Genomic DNA, 16,670 nt, shown 5'->3' on the forward strand with positions numbered 1-16,670 from the left:
AAACATGTATGTACCAGTCTAGTCTGGGTGAGAAATTCCACACCTAAAATCGGGAATCACCGATTCGACCCCGTTTTGGGTGGTTCGAGTAGTTCGCGATTCTTTTGCACATTCCTGCCAGCCATAAGAGAGGGCCACAATGCCCTCATCTCGCCTAGATCTGTTAGCCCTTACCTATGGTCAGCTACCCTCATCGGCTATTGCCAAGGCCCCAGCGATCGGTGGAGAAAAAAGGGGGAAAAAGGAAAGGAATAAAAAAAATTGTAAAAATCGTCCACATTAGTGCCGACTATGCCATGTATAATAGCTAGCATTCACGTCGACAATTTTCTATCAAAAAGTTGGCCTGAATAACCACATTGGAAGATTGTAAAAAAGATTTAGGACTAAATTGTTCAAATTTGAAAGTTTAGGACTTAATTAACTGTCGTACGTAGGACTCTTTGACAATTATCCCGAGTTGTATGGAATATATTACTAACATAATTTATGAAGAAGATGCTACCACGTCTGGACATTGCTTGTATAAACAACTTCATGAAAAAAAAAAAGGACTCGACTTTTATTGGTTCCTTCAGAATATGGAGAAGCCTTTGACCTATATCGAACGCTAGATCAATCGAGTGAAGGAAAAGACAATAAAGAAATCCTTGCTTGGAAATTCATCCAAACCAAATCTAATCCCGTGGTTTATTGGATTAATACTAGTTTAGTCAAGCGTGCGGGACAGGATCACCCATGTCAACGTTACCATCTTTAGCGACATAATTCTTTAATTTTCAAGAATTATTGTTTGGCAGTACCATTTATAGATGATTTCGCAACCATTTGCTCCTTCGGTTATCACCACCGAGCACGGCAGCAACGTAGGGATAAAACGTTGTAACCTGATTCATGAGTTCGCAAGCTCCAGTCATATCATAAGCGAATATTTGGCCAATGATAATAATGATTTGAAGAAAAGTATTTTCTTAAAAACGAACTCTTCTATGACTTGAAATAATTAGTCAATGAGAAATATTTCACTATCGACAATAATTTATGTCTAAATATTTTCGTGAACGATGAAAATATTTCTCGTCCATTTATTTTTTTCAAGTGATACATGCAAAAAAATTTTTTATAAAAAAAATATTTTTCAAATCATCATGAAACAAACACATCTTAAATACATTCTTCGACTCCATTTAACGAATCATTTTCCGTTTTCTCCGGCATTTACTTTTGTCTCTCCCCCGGATGAAAAAGAAAAAGAAAATCCATTCAAACAGAAAATAAACGAGTTTTAAATTGGGAGTTATTCCACCCCCAACAGGGTCAGCTGTGAGGTCAACGGTCAACGCTTGTCATGAACGCGGCGAATAATGCCGTATTCCGAACGCATATGAAGATTACTCGAGCAAAAGCATGCGTGCGCAAACCCTAAAAAAAAAAAAAAAAAGGGTATAAAATAATAAAGAGAATTTTCTGCCAAAAAATAATAACAAAAGAAATAAATAAATGAGACTGAAGCGGTACTGAAGGCTATCGTATCATATGGTCTGAAAAAAATAAAGCCAACTGTCAATTTTTTTGGAGCCGGGGGGTGAAAATGGAGGAAATCGAGGGGGATTGGGCCCCACAAAAAGGGTGGGGTCAAAATTCATGACCAGATATTTTCTTCTGGAGGATGCGCGTGCCACGTGGCATTGTCCTCTGGCAGAGACAAGAGGCAAAATTGGGACAGTGACTTTACTTGAGCACATGGTACGACAGACCCCGCCAATCATAACCATAATTTTACCCACGTGGGGGCAACCCGGTATCCTACGCACCCCTCCCCCTCTTCCGAACAGCGCGTCCGTGCCAAATCTACTTCTGACTAATTATCGTCTCACGAAAAATCTCAAATAAGTATATTCGTCCCACGTTGTTCTTGAACTAATTTTCGAGTTGAAAAAAATTCAAAAATCTCATCACCTAAAAATTCGTCAAAATTCCTGTAATTTTGTGTGACGTGGAATTTGTTTTAGGATAGATGCCATACAAGGTGTGCCGACTTGAGATTTTTCAACATGAAAGTTAGTTGGGAGGCAAATGTTACACTGGTGCAACGGTTCGGTACTTTATATGACATGAGAATTAGTTCGAGATAAACGTAGCGCACTGGATTATCGATTCGAGATTTTCTATCGCATTAGCCTTGGATAAAACATAGATTTTTACATCACGAATTTCACGAAAAGAAGTCGAGTTTGTGGCACCATGAAAGGAATTTCTTGTAATTAAAATAATATCCGGCTGAACTCCGATTAATCTAAGAATACGATAACACAGTTAGGCACTGACGAGCACATTGGCGGGGAATGATTTCCCTTTCGACTTGCCCGGAAGCTCTTTCGCTCGGACTTCTCTTCTATCAATTTGGATGAACACATTGGAATATCTTGAGATTATGATTTTTAAAAACATATCAGGTTGTCGGACTCGGACGCCATAACGAACGTAAACGCAATGCGACAAGTTGTCCAAATGAACACACGAGAGGGAGGATGTAACAAAACAATTAATGTGTTTGTTAATTAAGGTGGAGGCTGACCTTATTAGCATGTGGGGCTGGTATGTACTCACGCACGCCAGCAGTCGAGAAGTACACTGTACATTATTAAATATTTTTCTTTTCCATAATAAGAATATATATATTTATATATCCGTTATTTCGGAGAGGACTATTCTTCTTTTTTTTAATTCGACAGATTGCTTGCATGTTACAAAAATCATGTTGCGATCTTAGAAATGTGACGTTTCGGGGTTTATTGCAATTATTGTTTCTTTTGGACTGAACCGACGAAAGATATGACTCCTCACAAAATGCGATTCGCACGTGAATGACCCAATCTTGGATACGGTAGGACAGACGTTTGTAACAACACTATTTTATAACATATTGACATAAGAAAAGCGTTTCTTACTGTCCCACCCGATTTGAAGCCAACGATCCACGCTCGACCCCGAGAAAAGACCGACCTGGGACGATAACTACTTCCTCTTCACCTCGAGCCCTTCGCGTGACTCCGTCATCTCGAGCAGGCTCGAAGGAGCGACCGGAGCACGTGGCGGACTTCGTGATCGATGCATCGCCTCTCTTATCGAGAGAGAGGTGTCTCTCTATCTAGTGGACAAATGATGCTCATCGAGCAAAAATGTGATACCCGTGCGGTCAATCAGATAGGTTGAGTCGAAAATCCAGCCATCGGTTGGCCCTCGAAGAAGGAAAAAAAAAGGGGGGGGACAATCCATCTTTGGAATGACGCTAAAAAAATGATTATGACGTCATAAAAGTTCCAAGAGTATTCAAAAGAGAAAAAAGAAAGCAAGGGAAAATAGGGGGAAAATACAGGGGTGCCAATAGCATATGCTAACACATGTTCCGAAACGATACCCGTGGCCGGGGGTGAAGAAAGAATATCCATTTTGATCCAATCGCCAGCCAAGAGAGAGAGAAAGAGAGAGAGAAAGAGAGAGAGTCGTCGTCAAGAGACTCAGATTCCTGCTCCAAATATTTTCTCTCTCTTCCAAACTCGGCCACTTCCATCCCCCTTCCCAAATTTAATCGCTCCCCCTCAAAGCTTCGCTCTCTCTCTGTCCATTATATAACCACCCCACAAGCCATGTCCCCTTCTCTCTCCATCAGCCGCACTCTCTCTCCTCCCTCCTTCCCTCCCCGCATCGCCTGCTCCGCCGCCCCTCCTCCTTCTTCTTCTTCTTCTTCTTCTTCTTCTTCTTGCTCTGTCCCTCCCGCGAGGCGGCCCCGCCCCCTCTCTTGCTCTTCCCGATCCGGACCCATTTGCCTGTTCGCTCGGCCCGCGTGGTGCAGAGGCTCGGTGGGCAGCAGCGGCGGCAGCAGGAGCAGGAGGAGGAGGAGGAGGGAGGTTCTTGTCAAAATGACCATCAGCGAGCTCAGGAAGGAGGAGGAGGAGGAGGAAGAGGCTCCCCCTCTTTTGCTCGATGCCGAGAACAGCTCGAGGCCTCGTCGGATTGCTCTCTTCGTCGAGCCTTCTCCCTTCGCGTGAGTCTTGTTCCTTGATTCTTGACTTGTGGGTTCTGACCGTCTTCCGCCGTTTGATGAAATGACGAGGTGGCTGGGGGGGCTTTCCATGGGAGTCCATGGGTGAAAAAGCGGTCGCCTTTGGTCGATTTGTGTCGATCTTGGATTCAATTTCCGTTCTTTTCTTTTCTTTTTTTCTTTTGGGACGTGTCTGGAGCTTCGGTGATTTCAGGTGTTATTAGGAACGAAGTAGTGCTTTTGCTTGGTCCTGTTACCAACATTGTGAGAGTATTTTATCGCGAGATTCCAGCTGCTGTCTGGTGTGATGTGTTGTTTGGCTTGGCGGTTTCTTTGGGATAGGCTGATTTTTTCTACAGATGTGATTTTTGTCTTTAAAAAAAATGTTTTCTTTGCGTAATTGGGATCAGTACAGAGTCTTTCCCCCCATTGATCTAGATTGGCCTTGCAAGCATTCAATTGTTATACCCTGAATTTTAGAGTTTCACTAATGTTTTTCTGGCTATACATACGTTGGGTTGCGATTGAACATTGTGGATGGGCAATCTAGAAGCCATACTTGTGACTGTGTGATTAATCAAGTCTTTGTTAAATTCTTGTCTCCATAAAGCTTTTAGTCAGGCATATGCGTGCCTCAGTGTATGCAGGCTCATGTCATTCTTATCATGTTATCTTATGCTTCGATAGGATGAACCATTGAGGTACCAATTGACATAATCTATTGGATGAAACGTATGCTTCATGCGTTCTGATAGCAGATTATGAAATCCATCTTTCCAAGTCTAAGAAATGATCTTTGCGTCTATCAAACGGAATGACACTCATGAATATGTTTCTCATGTTTTTGCTTTCACAGCTATGTATCAGGCTACAAGAATCGGTTCCAGAATTTCATCAAGTATTTGCGTGAAATGGGAGATGAGGTAAGTTCATGTTCATGCGCTTCTACATTCCAAATGTGTTTATTGGGTTGGCCCCTGGCAGCAAAACTATAGTCACATTACACTAAAGGAAGAACTGATGCTAATCTGGACTGCTAGCTGAAAAGAGACGGTAGTGCTAGGTAGTGCTTCAGTTGGGTTGGGGTTTAGTAATTATCATCAGTTACTTACACGTAGGCTAGAATCTGGAAGCGTAGGAAGACTACTTATGGCTATACTTATTACTTTTCCCTCAGATTTTGAAGATGGAAAAACTCATTTCCAGTTTGATAAATTATTAAAAAAAAATCAAATGTTTGAATTTTTTGGAAAGGTTTAAGCTTTTCTGAGTTGAATAGAAGTCAAAATATGTGAGCCACCAGATTTACAAATGTAAGAAGTTAAATGTAGAATCCTCTCCAAACAGACCCACTTCTTAGAAGGTCCTTTCACATGGAAAACTTGTCACTTCTTTAAACATGCGATTCATAGTATTCATGAATGTTATATTTGTCTTACATTTTTCGTATCTGATAGATATTTCTTAAATGATGGGATTGCAGGTGATGGTTGTGACCACACATGAAGGAGTACCTGATGAATTTTATGGGGCTAAGTTGATCGGATCACGAAGGTTGTAAAAGTTTTCTAACTTCACGTGATTTTCTGCAATTGAAATATGTCATCATCATCTGTGTCCTTACTGAAATGCATTATGTAGGTTTTTCTCTGCCTCTGAGTTATTCACCTCACCAATCAAATAGAAGGCCCAAAGATGTAGAAGTGATAGCACTCTAGATACTTTAATTGCATGTTGTCTCATAATCCTGAGCGGGAACAGTTAAGAAGCTTTTAGGAATTGGGACCATCTCTAATTTAATAGAGAATAAATGGAAAAAAGGAATAACACATACCATGTCCATCAATGCTTCATTGTTGTTTTTGTTTGGGTTCTCCTGAATCTAGAAAGAAGGCTAGAGCAGCAAATCTCTATCAATTGTCAAATTCTGGTTGATAACTGCTCAACACCATCCAATGTAGAGAACCTGTAAATTGGAGAAGTTGGTGAACAGGCTTTGTGCAAAATTCCCTTTGCTACTCTATAGTACGATAGTGTTATTTGGAAAGAGTGCACAAAATAAAATTCTTTTATATTGGCATCCCTGCTTTGAAGAATTTTTCATACAATCTTGTTCTCTTTTATCCATTTCCAGTTTCTTCTCCAACTAAGTATATTGTGTCTTTGATCCTCTCTTTTCAGCTTTCCTTGTCCGTGGTATCAGAAGGTTCCTCTTTCCCTGGCTCTCAGTCCTAGAATAATTTCGGAGGTTGCAAAGTTCAAGCCTGACATAATCCATGCATCGTCACCGGGTATAATGGTAAGTGATTGGCCTCTGTTGATTTGCTGGCACATAGATTGAAGAACTTAAAGAAATAGCTTATTCACAATGTTGCAGGTTTTTGGTGCGCTTGCCATTGCAAAAATGTTATGTGTTCCCATAGTTATGTCTTACCATACTCATGTCCCAGTGTAAGTTGAACCTTTCTTTGATTTCCCTCATTTCCTAATGTTTGTACTGCAATATTAGTTATGTTCAACTTCTAAGTATGTTCCAATTTTTTTTCCTGTTTTGATAATGTTTCAAGAGTGAACTTGAAATAATCAGGTGTCTAGTTATTTTTTTCACTGGAAAAGACCAGAGTTTGATTCTTCTCTTGTTTACACTTTGCAGTTACATACCAAGGTACACGTTTAGTTGGCTGGTGCAACCCATGTGGCTGATAATAAGTGAGAATCCAAGGATGCCTGTTAAAATGAATCTCTTGATGCTTTTCCTTAATTGTTTTTGTGACTTTCTTCCTTTTCTTTTTCCTTGGTAGAATTTCTTCACAGAGCTGCTGATCTGACTTTGGTGCCATCAGCTGCATTAGGGAAGGAACTCCAAGCTTACAGAGTCACGACAGGTGGGTAAAGTAAATTAACTCTTCACAAGGACTTAAAAACTCCGCAAGACAAAACCTGCTTGTCGATAGCCACTGAATTCAAATTTTTTTTTTTGGATAAATTAAAGTAATCAAATGTTGCATTGCAATGGCGTGATAGACTGATCTTGTTTTACTACGCTATTATTCAGCAAACAAGATCCGCCTTTGGAATAAAGGTGTTGATTCTGAAAGCTTCAACCCTCGTTTCCGTTCTCAAGAAATGCGATATAGACTGAGGTAGGCTTCAAACTTCTTTGTGCCCTCTGCGTTTCAGTGATGTGATTTGGGTGTATATCTCATTCTCGCATATCTGTGATCAGCAATGGTGAACCAGAGAAACCGTTGATTGTTCATGTTGGAAGACTTGGGGTTGAGAAGAGCTTGGATTTTACTAAAAGGTACCTCTTTGTCTTACTACATTGGTAGAAAAAACTTGCCTCAGGAAATTATACTGGATATTAACCTGTAATCAGGGGATCACTGTCTAGTCCTTACAGTTCTCTTCTTCTATTAAATATCAGTTTCAAAAGATGAAATTTTGTGAGATATCTAAGTACCGACTTTAATATCTTCCTTGGAAGGGTACATTTGTGGAACTCCTTTAACATATTTTCTAGTCAAAACAAGCTGCTGTTCCTGCTCTTCCTTTTTCATGTAATTTTTGAAGCCTTAGAATTCTTTACTCTGTGGTATGGCAGCGTGATGGACAGGCTCCCTGATGCACGGATTGCGTTCATTGGTGATGGACCCTACAGGTAACTGAATTTCAAGAGTTAATACTCTGCCATAATTTTTTTTCTTCTTAGAGAGGGGGAGAGGAAGAGGGAGAAGGAGAGGGACAGAGAGTTCCTTGGATATGATTAGGGCTTATCCAAGTAATTGCGTTGATGGGGGGAAATGGCCATTTTTTAGAATTATAAATTCCTGAAATAAGAAACTAAGGATCAACCTAAGTGGTACATGAGCGTGCACTATTTGAGAATCAATGATCGAATCTTGGCCAGATTCTGTTTTTGACCGGAATTGTTGGACTTGATGTAGTTCTAGCAAGTTGTCCTGCGATGTCACCTAATTGTACGTGGAAATAAGCTGTTTGAATCCTGTAAAAGACATATTGGCTACTTTCTGACAGGGAGGAACTGGAAAGGATTTTCACCGGGATGCCTGCAGTATTCACTGGGATGCTACAAGGTGAAGAGCTATCCCAGGCGTATGCAAGTGGTGACGTATTCTTGATGCCTTCAGAATCCGAGACACTTGGCCTTGTCGTTCTGGAGGCCATGTCCTCGGGTATTCCCGTGGTGGCGGCTCGCGCTGGAGGGGTACCGGACATCATCCCTCCGGAACAGGATGGGAAAACCAGTTTCCTCTTCAATCCCGGAGACCTAGATGACTGCATGAGCAAACTCCAGCCTCTTCTGCAGAACGGTGAGTTGAGAGAAACCATTGGTAAGGCTGCTCGCGAGGAGATGGAGAAGTACGACTGGAGAGCAGCCACGCGCAAAATCCGCAATGAGCAATACAATGCGGCCATCTGGTTCTGGCGCAAGAAGAGGGCGCAGCTGCTCAGGCCGATTCAGTGGCTAGCTAAACGGCTCTTCCCATCCCCGGAAGTGACATACAGGTGATGGTGATGATGATGATGACCATGATGCCTCAGTTGTGAACGTTTGCATTTGTGATACTTTGAAGAGTCATTTGATCTGTGCCTCTTGATGTATCTTCTGTAGTGTCCTATTGTTGGGGATATGTTCATTTGTTGTATAATTGAGGGACCATAAAGTCGTGGTCATTTGCGACATCGAAATTTATCAACAAGGATGTCATTTTGGTTTGCAATTCCTTTTCTTTTCCCTTTTGCCCCTCAACGCCTCCTTGACATTGCTCAAAGATCGTGGTAGGCGCCGCTCAAGATGGTGGCCTCTGGTAAAGTCCGAACAGGACAGTGCCCATCTCGGGTGTGGAAGATTTTATGCTGAAATCGGATGATGCAGAGGAGGCCAAACTAGAACGTGCCTGGAAATCCTGGGTAATAGCTCGTATGATTCATTTCCTTTTCTAATCAGATAATGCAACCTCATCGCAGAGTCTGATGGATCTAAGATGTTTGCTAAGATGACAAGCTGGACTTATCACATTTTCGTAGACCTTGTAGTAATGATGGAGTCGCCTGCCCTTTCTTTGGTAGTTCACGGTGGATCCTTCCCCGGTGGTGGGCAAGTCGGCCAAGTTGTGGCCGACTTACGCTAGAATCATGTGAAACTGAATGTAAGATCTAACTTGGCCGAATTAGGCTAGAATCATGTGAAACTGAATGTAAGATCTTACGGTCCATTCGTTGCGCCGATGACATCGCTTGAGAATCTCCTGGCACCAACTAAGGATGATGATAACTTGAAACGACAATTAGCTTGAGGAAAAATTAGAGATGATTCCTGGTTCTATGCTGGTTCCTAACGACAATCGCAGACTCTGATGGATGTATGCTGTTGCAAAGATGACAAGCTGGACTGTAGTTGCATTTTCATAGTCCTGGTAATAATGGTAGTTCATGATGGATTCTTCCCCGGTGGTGGGCCAGTGGCCAAGACACGGGCCAGGTCATGCCACGGTCTTGGCCGGCCAAGTCATGGCCGACTTCTGCAAGAATCACGTGAAACCAATGCAAGATGTTACAGTCCGTTCGACCCGATCGACTTCGAAAGCAGAGAAAAAGAAGCCAACCCGGTCAAACCCACGATTGAGCACTATTCAAATAGGACCCGACCCGTGTTAGAAGATACTGAAACTCGAGATAACTTGAGTACCCTCATTGCAATCTTGATGAAATAATCAGTAGCTAAAAAGGCGCCAATGTAAGATGCCCTTCATCTTGCTCCTATTCTCTCTTCGGAATGTTAGATGAGATTCATAGCGGGAAAAATTACCAAAAAATACATGAATCTATTGTACTTGTACTAATTCAGTCATAAACATTTTAATTTATCCAATTTAGACCTTAACCTTTTGACATTTTTTCAATTCAATCCTAAATCTTTCAATTGCACCAATTTAATGCTTAAACTTTTGATGATTTGTTAATTTAGTCCTAAATCTTTTGACGAAGTAACAATTTAGTCATTCTAACCAATTTTAAGCGAAAATCGCCGACGTGACAATCTAGTCGGTGCCGTTCCACGTGGCACAACCAGAGCTAACATGGGTAATTCTTTAAATATTTTTGAATTTGTTATTAGTATTTTTTCTTATTTCTTTTTCTAACCCTAGGCCGGCCACAAATGAGGGTCTTCAGCCCTCACCTATGGTCGGGAAGGATTGGTCGGCATCCTCACCCGCCTAGGTTAAGAAAAAAGAAAAGAAAAGAAAAGAAGGAAATAAAAGAAGAAGAGAAAAGTCTACAAAATTTTATTAAAATAGTCCACGCCGATAATAAGAACTAAATTGACAAATTATCAAAATATTTATTACTAAATTGGCAAATAATCAAAAGTTTTAGGATAAAATTAGCACGATTGAAAGGCTTATGACTGAATCGACAAATTCTCAAAAATTTCATGATTAAATTGACCAAATTAAAAGGTTTAGGACTGATCAAGACAAATAACATAAATTTAATTTTTTATTATAATTTTATCGAATACATGTCCGATATGAGCTCGAGGCTGAGTAGCCTGATCGCTGCCCACCCCTTCTACTTGAGTGATGGAGCTATAGTTTCATCATGGCTCTTTTGTTGTTAGTGAATACAGTTAATTAGGTTTTGTATATATTGGATGAATAACTCAGATATTAGCCCAACGATTTTTTTTTTTTAGAAAATAAATGGTTTACTCATATATCAAGATGATATATGGGATGTTCAAAGCGAAGTAAATTCCAAATAGCAAAGTAAAACAATAAAGCACAAACTGCTATTATAAGCACACTCTCATCGACGACCGATCAAACGAATCTCGCATTGTCATCGGTGATGAGCACCACCATAATCCCTTCTCCGATATCTATGGTTTGCCAAGTGGGAGATGTGCACCTAAGTTCAGTGTCTTCAATATCATCGGTGCACAGAGGCACAAAAAACAAGTTAAACAAACTCTCAAATCTAAATCTATATCAGGAGAGGTTGGACGAGTGCATAAACACCTCTAAGGAGCTTCTAGATCAAGACCTAGATTCAGATAGAAGAGCTCCAAGACTTAGATTTAGCTCGGGAGATGAGAGCTTCCAAACTCGAAGAAGCAGTGTTTTCGGGGCAATAGGAAGTCATAGTATTCCTCCTTGGTTATGTCAAACTTCTTGGTATGGAGGATCTAAAGCGGCGGTTTGATTCATAATGTTGAAATGGGAAAATACACCTAGCGAGCAAAGAAAAGAACACAAAAAATAGATGAAAAAAACAAAATACTCTCGGATCAGATCGGGAGAGATACTCTCTACTCGAGTCGAGAAGATGAATCCTTCCAGGACCCGACAGTTATTTCTTAGTTGAGAGAGCTTGGAGTGCCCAACACCTATATAGCCAAACGACTTCCACATATTATGTGGAAGTCCCTTCCTTACCTAATGCATATCCAAATTTTTCTTGGACGAAACGGGTGCATGCACGTGATTCCTAGCCGTGAACTGAATTGTGTGAGATTAGATATTCAACCCATTGTGTCAAATGAGCGTAATGTAAAGGCGGGTAGTGAGTGAATGAACAATTGTGCCGGTGCCAGTACTAGCGCCGGTGATGGTGGCGGGGGTGGTGGCAACAATGGCGTGGCGAGGCCAGATCTGGTATCATAACCTTATGGGTGGTGGTGGTGTGTCGACTGTGAAAGAAAGAGACGATACTTTCTTTCTCTTTTGATAAGGGTTTTGGTTCTTAGTATGATCGTAACCCGGTGTTTCAACCTTTTAACGACATCAGACCATCAGAAATTGGGAGGAGAGACCGAGGATGGAACGTCCAATCCATTTTTTTTCTGATGTGGCGTTGACCAGAATTAGAGAGAGGCATAGGCTTCAATTAACATGATGTCATATGTAAGGTTGACCTGAAATTGCAATGTCACCAACTTACCACCTAGTACATCCCATTCACCCACTCTGTCCAAAATCGCACAAAATGGGGCATCAAAAGGACTGTCTGCAATTCAGCTGAGTAAAAAAAGACAGATCCACGTCCATGGAAATTACCAAAAAAAATCTTAAATTTATTATAATTATGTTAATTCAATCGTAAATATTATTTTTTATCAATTGAGTCCTAACTCTTTTGTATTCATGCCAATTCAATCCATACGATGAAATCTTGACTGGAAATTTTCAATGTGGCGCTGTCAGTATTGACATGATGATTTTTAATAATATCTTAATATATTTTGAATGTCTTCTTTTTCTTTTCTTTTTTTTTGTTTTTGCTCTTTCTTCTTCCTTCGGCCGGTGGCTGAGGACCATCAACCTCACCGGCCACCCGCGAAGCTCACCACGCTGGCCACATCTCTTTGCCCTCCAACGTCCCAAAGGCTACGCTTATACTCCCCCAGAGTTTGACTCTAGTTGACTTGACTCTGGTCCAAAACGTGTCTGACCGACCGTGCTTGTGCTCGATCATCTATCTATTCTTGGAAACGTCAAGCCCCATAATCAATGGTCTCCTAGGCATTCTCGCGACTCCATGATGGATAAAGTGCCCTTTGGCTTTCGACTCTCACGTACAAAAGCAGTTGTAAGACATTTCACGGCATCTTCGCCTACCAAGAACCTCGCCTTGGTTATCATCGCCATTTCGCCATTCCTGTCTCCAACCTGTCCATCTGTTCTTGTCTTGTTTCGTCTTTCCGCCATCTCTATAACCCCCCCTCTGCATATCTCGCGTCCAAACCTAGAGCTCATGCGATAAACTGCAATCTCTCTGACCTTGCCCTCTTCTCCTCCTCGCGTGCTCCCCCGACATGGGCTCGAGCCGCGGTTCGCACGGCTTGGGGAAGGAGCGCCTGCGCTGGACCCAAGAGCTGCACGACCGGTTTGTGGCGGCCGTGGAGCAGCTCGGTGGCGCCGACAGTAACTCTCTCTCTCTCTCTCTCTCTCTCTCTCTCTCTCTCTGTGTGTTAGCCAGAGAGTGGATCGCCGTTTCGGCCACCCCTTTTAAGCTCCTGCCGAGTTATGCTTTGCTTTTTCCATTGGCAAAATCATCCTCCTATTGCCTGTTTGACGGTATTCTTTTGCTTCTTGGAGGGGCTACGCCTAAGGGGATCTTGAAGGCTATGGACGTTCATGGACTCACCATCTACCATATCAAAAGCCACTTGCAGGTCTGCCGTCTTGCCCTATCTCTTCATCTCGTTTTACCTTACAATCTCCTCGGATCATGCATCAAGAAATTGTGTAATTTGTGTTAACTCAGTTCGAAACTCATCCTGGTTGTATTTTCCGTAGTTATTTTTCCTACGTCGCATTGCCTAACATAACACTATATTTATACTAGCGGATACAATCTTGGGTAGTGAGAGCAACGTAAATGGTGCACTGATGAAATATTCTCGATTTCGGAAGAACGAAAAGACTAATCAAAATAGAAAAGAAACACTAACTCATTCAGTCTTACGATGTTATTACATAATAGAAATCCTTTATATTTAGCCGTACAATTACCCCATTACACAATTGATAAATTCTGAGGGGTTTGGTCTTATTTTTGATGAATTACATGTTGAGCTTAAGGATTTTAACCGAGGGTGGCGGAACATAAGTATTGTCTCTTCTAATTGTTTATGTAATTTCTTAACTTCCTCGACAATATCAACAATGATTTTTCTTTTCTTTCTGTCGGTATTATATTGCAGAAATACAGGATGTCAACACTCGTTTCTGAGCAACCTCCCAGTAAGTGCGCAAAATTTCCACTTGGAAATTTTTTTTGGAAACTTACCCACCTTGTAAAAATCGAAAGCTTATTGATATGATCTCTATCTTTCTTCCTCTCTCAGAGAAGTTTGAAAGGCGGAGCATTTCTGAAATATTTCCTAATTTTAGTGCTATATGGTAAGTAAATTCTGCAGCACTTGTACCGCTTCGATAATCACAAGAGATGGTTTTTCTTCAACTCGTCGTTAATTGTTGCAGTGGTGCTCAACTTAAAGAAGCCATCAGACAAGCCCAAATGGACTATCAAGCTCGATTAAGTGACCAAGACGAGGTATAGAGACAGGCCTTATATGAAGAATTCAGTGTCCAAAAGTGACTTGGATCTAGGCGTACCATCCTTGAGCACCCCCGAGGGTCGCTCGGCCATCTATCTTTGTTGAGCTGGGAAAATCGTCTAAAATGTCCTAAGCTTATTGTATGGCGATTAATTCAGTCCTAAACCTTTTAATTGTGCCGATTTAGCCCTAAATTTTTCAATTTTGTAGTCGTTTTGGCCAATTACCCAAATAATAGGTGCAAGGCTAAATTGTAAATTGTCAAAAGCTTTAGAACTAAATTGATATAACTAAAATGTTTAAGATTGAACTGATCGCCCATTCAATAGGTTTAGGACTTTTTGAATAATTATCCCTTGTTGAGCCCCTCTCCCTTTTCTCTCTCTAGGGTTCTTGCTAGTTACCAAAGGACTTGATAGCATAGAGATGGAGAAAACAAGTGCCTTAAACTAATGGTAAAAAAACATAGGTGGAAGATCAAATCACAAAGATAATAACATACTTAACCCCTTTTGGCATGAATGTAATAGTTCCTTGTCCATAAAAGATCCAAAAGAGATAAATGTGAAAAAAAAAATCCCCACTTTTTAAGCTCTTTGTTACATAGTTTGATGTCTAGGATCGAAATCTCATAATTGCTAACAAGTTTTCTTCCGTCTGAACAGGTTCAGAAGAACTTGAGGCTCAAAATAGAAGCACAAGGGAGATATTTTCAGAGAATGATGGATGACCATTACAACGTCCGGCCATCGAACATCGGCATGAGGCCGAACAAGCGGAGCTTCCCCTCCGTTTCGCTGCCCTCCCTCTCGGAGGAGTCTGAGTCGCGCGTCAAGGAAGCCGATTCCGACTCGGAAGGCCCCGAGGAAGTGCTGATCAGAGCTCCAAAGAGGCCTAGGACCTCCCAAGACCACGACTCCGATCCGAACGTTTACAACTACCCCGCGATCACCGCCGCGAGAGACACGAACAGCGGTCCATCGTATGATCCCGGCGACATCAGCTTTCTGTGGAATCTTGCCTCATGCCCATCTCCAGTGTTGGGGCCAAGCTTCCTGTAGAGTTTTGGAGAGACGTTCATGAACTCTGATAAATAAGAAGCATAATATTACGAAAAAATTAGAGCCTACACCGTTGTTGTAAGAAGATTTTTACCCACATGCACTCTTATTCACCCTCGATATAGGGGTTAGTGTAAAACCGTAGTAAAATAAAACTCCACCTTGGAAGTGTTCGGTTGTCAAGATTTGTGTGATTTAGGAGAAGCTTATTGGTTTTGATCTTGGATGGGGAAACATTGTGTGCTTGGTATATATATGGAACCGACCTTTCCTATTCTGTATTCATGATTGCCGTAAAGCTAAGGTTTATTTTTACTTTTTATAGTGTAAGGGCTACTATTTTATTGTTTATTGATTTTTATCTGTTATGAATTTATCCATCTTTATTTAAGCGACCTACGAAATTCTTCTGATTGCATTTTCCATAATTTACAGTCACCCTCATTATAATTACTCACAAACAATTTTTTATTTATAATTTATCAACTTTCGTTACCTTTTACTAACTTTTATTTGTCTTTCATACAAACGCCGCAGTTTTATCAATTCCTATACGAATTTCTTAAATTTATTTTCTTGGTCGACCAGCTTTTCTCTGGATAGATTACTAATTACCTTTGTTCTACCAACTCTTATTTGAGTTGCTTACCAACATGTATTTGATTTTTTTTTGTTTACCTACTTATATTTGTCTTATTTACCAACCTATTAAATTTATGGCTGCTTTCTAGAAATTACCAACGTTATTTCAAGTGATCAACAACTTTTCTCAATTTAAGTTACAAACTCATTGATTTTAGCATTGCCAACTCTATATTTGAGTTATTTACCCATTATAGTATTAACTTCTTTTATCTGTGAAAAGATTCCTTTCATATTTTATATTTCATCTATCTATCCTACCAGTTCCTTAAATTTACCAACTATTACATGAATTTACCAACAACTGTTTGAGTCACCTATCAACTTTACTTCGATGAAATCAGCCACTAAAATTAGATATCAACTGTCACTTGAGTTGCTTATCAACGTATGTTTTCTTAATTTTCCATATTTTCCATTGAGTTACACTTTTCTTTTGTGTTGCTTACCTTGGAATTAATCTTATCAAAAAGTGCCCCTCGAGCCCTTGATACTTATTAATGTCTAGACCTTCCCAAAGCTAAACTACCATGAGAAACTAATGAATTACTAAGCAAACACATGGTGCATACTCTCCCAAGCTCACAATTGCAACTTTGGACTATTAATTTAATCAATTTAACATGCAATTTAATTTAATTAGGAGTCATCACTTACCTATTATGGGCGACTAGAAACCCAAGTAATATGTGGGAGAATATTTTACCTCTGTAAATAGAGATACCATGAATACAGGGACTTGGTTATGCAAGGGAAATCTAATGCCTTTTCACTAATTTTTCTTTTTATTTTCAAAAATTTTTGCAAACAATCTTGGCAAATTTCAATCTTA

General features: G+C 40.6%; 2 protein-coding genes across 2 annotated transcripts; both read left to right on the forward strand.

Moving 5' to 3' along the window:
* Positions 1-3,635: 3,635 nt before the first annotated feature.
* Positions 3,636-8,790, forward strand: LOC115745745 (sulfoquinovosyl transferase SQD2). Its single transcript, XM_030681311.2, has 11 exons — positions 3,636-4,048; positions 4,902-4,968; positions 5,529-5,599; positions 6,227-6,344; positions 6,423-6,496; positions 6,699-6,754; positions 6,847-6,930; positions 7,101-7,188; positions 7,272-7,349; positions 7,650-7,706; positions 8,084-8,790. Exons 1-11 carry the CDS (start codon positions 3,651-3,653, stop codon positions 8,577-8,579), a joined length of 1,587 nt encoding a protein of 528 aa, XP_030537171.1. The 5' UTR covers positions 3,636-3,650; the 3' UTR covers positions 8,580-8,790.
* Positions 8,791-12,887: 4,097 nt separating this feature from the next.
* On the forward strand, positions 12,888-15,281 carry LOC115745741 (myb family transcription factor PHL7-like). The gene is made up of 6 exons (XM_030681308.2): positions 12,888-12,996; positions 13,171-13,247; positions 13,779-13,818; positions 13,923-13,977; positions 14,059-14,131; positions 14,801-15,281. Exons 1-6 carry the CDS (start codon positions 12,888-12,890, stop codon positions 15,194-15,196), a joined length of 750 nt encoding a protein of 249 aa, XP_030537168.1. The 3' UTR covers positions 15,197-15,281.
* Positions 15,282-16,670: the final 1,389 nt, after the last annotated feature.

Source organism: Rhodamnia argentea, chromosome 10 (genome assembly GCF_020921035.1).
Source record: "Rhodamnia argentea isolate NSW1041297 chromosome 10, ASM2092103v1, whole genome shotgun sequence".
NCBI classification, from domain to species: domain Eukaryota; kingdom Viridiplantae; phylum Streptophyta; class Magnoliopsida; order Myrtales; family Myrtaceae; genus Rhodamnia; species Rhodamnia argentea.

Coding starts and splice junctions, on each gene's coding strand:
- LOC115745745 (XM_030681311.2), top strand. CDS start 3,651: ATGTCCCCTTCTCTCTCCATCAGCCGCACTCTCTCTCCTCCCTCCTTC. Junction 4,969..5,528: donor TGCGTGAAATGGGAGATGAG/GTAAGTTCATGT, acceptor ATGGGATTGCAG/GTGATGGTTGTGACCACACA. Junction 7,189..7,271: donor GAAATGCGATATAGACTGAG/GTAGGCTTCAAA, acceptor ATCTGTGATCAG/CAATGGTGAACCAGAGAAAC.
- LOC115745741 (XM_030681308.2), top strand. CDS start 12,888: ATGGGCTCGAGCCGCGGTTCGCACGGCTTGGGGAAGGAGCGCCTGCGC. Junction 12,997..13,170: donor GCAGCTCGGTGGCGCCGACA/GTAACTCTCTCT, acceptor TGCTTCTTGGAG/GGGCTACGCCTAAGGGGATC. Junction 13,978..14,058: donor CCTAATTTTAGTGCTATATG/GTAAGTAAATTC, acceptor TAATTGTTGCAG/TGGTGCTCAACTTAAAGAAG.